We start from the raw sequence: 3,855 nt of genomic DNA on the forward strand, positions 1-3,855 counted from the left end.
AAACAAACAATAAGAGAGAATAATTGGTGGCATTTAGTGGTTGGTACCATACAAGACTAGAAAAATTAAAGAACAAAAAAGGAAAAGGAGAATCAAATAAGAATCAATTAATCAAATAAATAAAATGACTGAATAAACTAAAAAAAGAGGGGAGAGAGGGAGAGAAAGAAAGGAAAAGTGGGCACCCTTTACTCATGGTACAACCATATAGGAATATAAGCTAAATGTGCATGAAACACTTGTACTTAACCAGAAAAAACGGATTCGCAGCACATCTTTCCAAAACCCCCTTAAGAAGCTTTTTCTCAACTTCTTGTGCACGTAACAAACCCCGAACCCATTACAAAACCTTTGGTTTCTCTGCTTTTACATTTGTCATTTGTCTTCTGGCAACAAGTATGTAGACATGGCAGAAAACAATAACACGGAGATCAAAAAGAGAAAGAGAATGATCAACAAGCCGTTGAGACTGCAATGTGCTGTCAAGAATTACAACTGGGGCATTGTTGGCAACAAGTCACACGTGTCTCGTCTGTTTTATCTAAATTCAGGAACCCACATTAACCCAAATGAGCCTTATGCTGAGTTCTGGATCGGGACTCATGAATCTGGGGCCTCCTTTTTGGATCATGGAGGTCTTAGTCTCAAGGAATGGATCTCTAAGAACCCTGATGTCTTGGGGGATCGAGTCTTGAACAAATGGGGCGGTGATCTTCCTTTTTTGTTCAAGGTTAGTCTGTGGCTTTTGAGTTTTTGAGTTTTTTAGTTCAAGTGAAAGGGATTTTGTTTCTGCTTTTGTTTTTGTTCTGCAAGTGTTTGATTTTGATGATTTGGTTTGTTTTGGTTGTGGGTTTAAGGTGCTTTCCGTTGAGAAGGCATTGTCGATACAGGCGCATCCGGACAAGGAATTGGCAAGGACACTTCATAAGTCACAGCCGAGTTTGTACAGTGATGAAAATCACAAGCCTGAAATGGCATTGGCATTGACTGAGTTTGAGGCTTTGTGTGGCTTTATTAGCCTCAAGGTGACACGCAGTTTCATATCTGACATTAGTATTAGGTTGATTGTTCTTTCTGATTGTATGGATTTGTTACTGGCTTTGCAGGATTCGATTTCTGGTAAAATTGAAATATAAAATGAAGTTGCCTATGAATGTGTCTTAAAAGAAATCAAACCTAGATCTTCGATGGAAATTTTGAATCTGCATCTCATTAGAGTGTGTTTGATTATGAAGTTGATGGTAAAAAGTATCATTGGGAAAAAAGATTGAAATTTTCTAATTGATATCTGCTGATACCTTTACAATAACTATGTAATTAGGAGACAGACATGGAAGATACAGTAGTAAACTGATCTATTTGAAGATAGAAATAGGGCAAGGAAATTAAAAAATTATATGTTCTTATAGAATCCAGTACTTTCAATGTTCAGATTGGTTAGGTTTTACTTATGGTATGGTTGTTCTGCAGGAGCTTAGGAATGTGTTATGCACTGTTCCTGAGATTGTAGATTTGGTTGGAGGTGCTGATGCAGAGCAGTGTTTTCCTGTCAATGAATTTGGCAGGAGCCAGGAAGTGAAAGCTATTGTAGAGTCTATCTTCAGTCAAATTCTGTTGTCAAGTAAGGACGAAATTTGTGAGATCATATCTAGACTGAAATGGCGTCTGAATCTGGAGAAAAAGGTGAATTCAAATTACATTTCTGCTATTTGAATTTCGAAGCATTGGTTGCAAGCACAATTGCATGGTTAAGGAGCATTCCTGCACATAAAGTTGGTGTATTGTATCAGTTCTGTACTTATGAAATAAAACTGAAGTGTATAATGGTGGATGACTCATGGTAAATATGGAATTAAATAGGTTTAGGTTCAGATTTGGAGATCTTAAGAAGACAGAAGTGAAAAGAAAGTAAAGTATGCAACTCCAAGTCTGGTGGACAAAGGAGGAAACATTAGAGGCAGTCCATCAACTAGATGATAAAAACAAGAGGGAGAATTTGTAGAATCGTTGACATGATTAACATGTAAAGTCATTTCATATCAGTTGACGTGATTATTTCTCCCCATTTTGGCTTATTCATTTGTGAAATGATGGCAAATGGCATGGTTAAACTGTTTTATTCTCTATTTTCATGTTGTAGCACATCATTCACCCATGTTAAAGTTCATTGCAGTACTAAGTTTTCTTTTCTTACCATGTTATGTGCTTCATTGAATCAGAAAAGACAGTTGACAGATAAGGAAATGTTGGTTCTGAGACTAGAAGGTCAATATCCTGATGATGCAGGTGTCCTAGCAGCATTTTTACTCAACTACGTTAAGCTAAATCGTGGTGAAGCATTGTGCATAGGGGCAAATGAGCCTCATGCCTATATCCGTGGTGAATGCATAGAGTGTATGGCAACCTCCGACAATGTTGTTCGAGCTGGCCTTACATCTAAACACAGGGATATCCAAACCCTGTTTTCAATGCTAAACCGTCGACAGGTAATGGGCCCCTTGTGTGAAAAATCTCCCTGAACATATACATATAATAAGGCCAATGGGTCAGTGGGGGCCTGCAGGCATATGCATGCCCATACCAGTCCAAATTTAAGGAAGAAAACATTTGCATGCATATTTATATTTAAGCCAAATACTTGCTAGATTGGTATTCATTCCTTTTGGGATCTGTATTTGCTGTTGATAACCTACCTAATGATTTACAAGTATATACATTTGCAGGTTACTATTTCATTTCCCTTTGACATGTGAACTTTATGTCCTGAATTTTGCATAGACAAACCATTGAAATTCCTTTTGATTAGAACGATTTATAATTTGGCTCCCCATAGTACAATCTGAAGAGTTATTTGTTTCTCATTGCAGGGTTTTCCGCAAATCTTGAAAGGAATCTCCTTGAATCCATACACAACAAGGTATCTACCACCATTCGAAGAATTTGAAGTGGATTGCTGCGTTATACCTCAGGCTGCATCACTGGTCTTTCCCTCAGTAGCCGGACCATCTCTTTTTCTCTTCATTTCCGGGAATGGTACACTATCTGCAGGGTTTTCTAAAGAACAGATAGTTGAAGAGGGTGAGGTTTTGTTTGTGCCTGCCTACATGGAGTTTACCATAGCTTCTCAATCAAAAGAGTTGCACTTGTACAGGGCTGGAGTTAACAGCAGTTTCTTTCAGGCTTTTTGATTATATTTTAGTATGAATAATTAGAAATGTATAGAAGAAAAGAAGTGAAGAGAGTTTCAACCTTTCGGATATCATTCAGTAGTTGTTAATAATCCCAACTTAGTATTTCACAATTTTTACGGCTTTTATTCTTTTGTTTAATTTGAGCTATTTTTAAGTGAATATGACTTTCCCCCAAAAGAGTAGTGTGATTTTCAAAGAATTGAAGTTGGAGATAGATGCCATCCAAATACATTTTTATCTCTAAGCCGACACTAATGAGATGATGATTATTCTTGTTCATCCTCATTACTTATTTAGTAATCAGAGTCTTTAGACATGAAGATTTATATCTAGTAAAACAAAATATTAAAGTTTTGTTTGGTACTGAGGTGTTATAACTTTTAAGTTATAGTTACTGTGAAGAAAAAGTTATAATTATGAAATATAAATTAATAATATATAATAAATATAAATAAATTTGAAAAAATTATTCAAAATGTAATAGATTTTTTATTATACAAGTAAAAAAATCATATCAATATAACTTTTAAAAAAAAATAATTAATGTTTATCAAATACTTTAATGATGTGCCCAACTTCAATTCCAAACGTACCCTAAAACCGGCAAAGCATTTTCTCCTAAATCATAATAATAATATAAATAAAAGGACCCAATACGACAAAA

General features: G+C 35.6%; 1 protein-coding gene across 1 annotated transcript; it reads left to right on the top strand.

Moving 5' to 3' along the window:
• Window positions 1-266: 266 nt before the first annotated feature.
• LOC102627119 (mannose-6-phosphate isomerase 1-like) lies at window positions 267-3,412 on the top strand. The gene is made up of 5 exons (XM_006469025.4): window positions 267-730; window positions 858-1,025; window positions 1,471-1,683; window positions 2,220-2,486; window positions 2,868-3,412. The coding sequence occupies exons 1-5, from the start codon at window positions 407-409 to the stop codon at window positions 3,186-3,188; spliced, it is 1,293 nt and encodes a 430-aa protein (XP_006469088.1). The 5' UTR covers window positions 267-406; the 3' UTR covers window positions 3,189-3,412.
• The last annotated feature ends 443 nt before the right edge of the window (window positions 3,413-3,855 follow it).

Source organism: Citrus sinensis, chromosome 2, assembly GCF_022201045.2.
Source record: "Citrus sinensis cultivar Valencia sweet orange chromosome 2, DVS_A1.0, whole genome shotgun sequence".
NCBI lineage: Eukaryota > Viridiplantae > Streptophyta > Magnoliopsida > Sapindales > Rutaceae > Citrus > Citrus sinensis.

Excerpts from the sequence above, each read along its gene's own strand:
- LOC102627119 (XM_006469025.4), top strand. The coding sequence starts at position 407 with ATGGCAGAAAACAATAACACGGAGATCAAAAAGAGAAAGAGAATGATC. Across the intron at positions 1,684-2,219 it reads GTCTGAATCTGGAGAAAAAG|AAAAGACAGTTGACAGATAA; the intron begins GTGAATTCAAAT and ends TCATTGAATCAG. Across the intron at positions 2,487-2,867 it reads CAATGCTAAACCGTCGACAG|GGTTTTCCGCAAATCTTGAA; the intron begins GTAATGGGCCCC and ends TTCTCATTGCAG.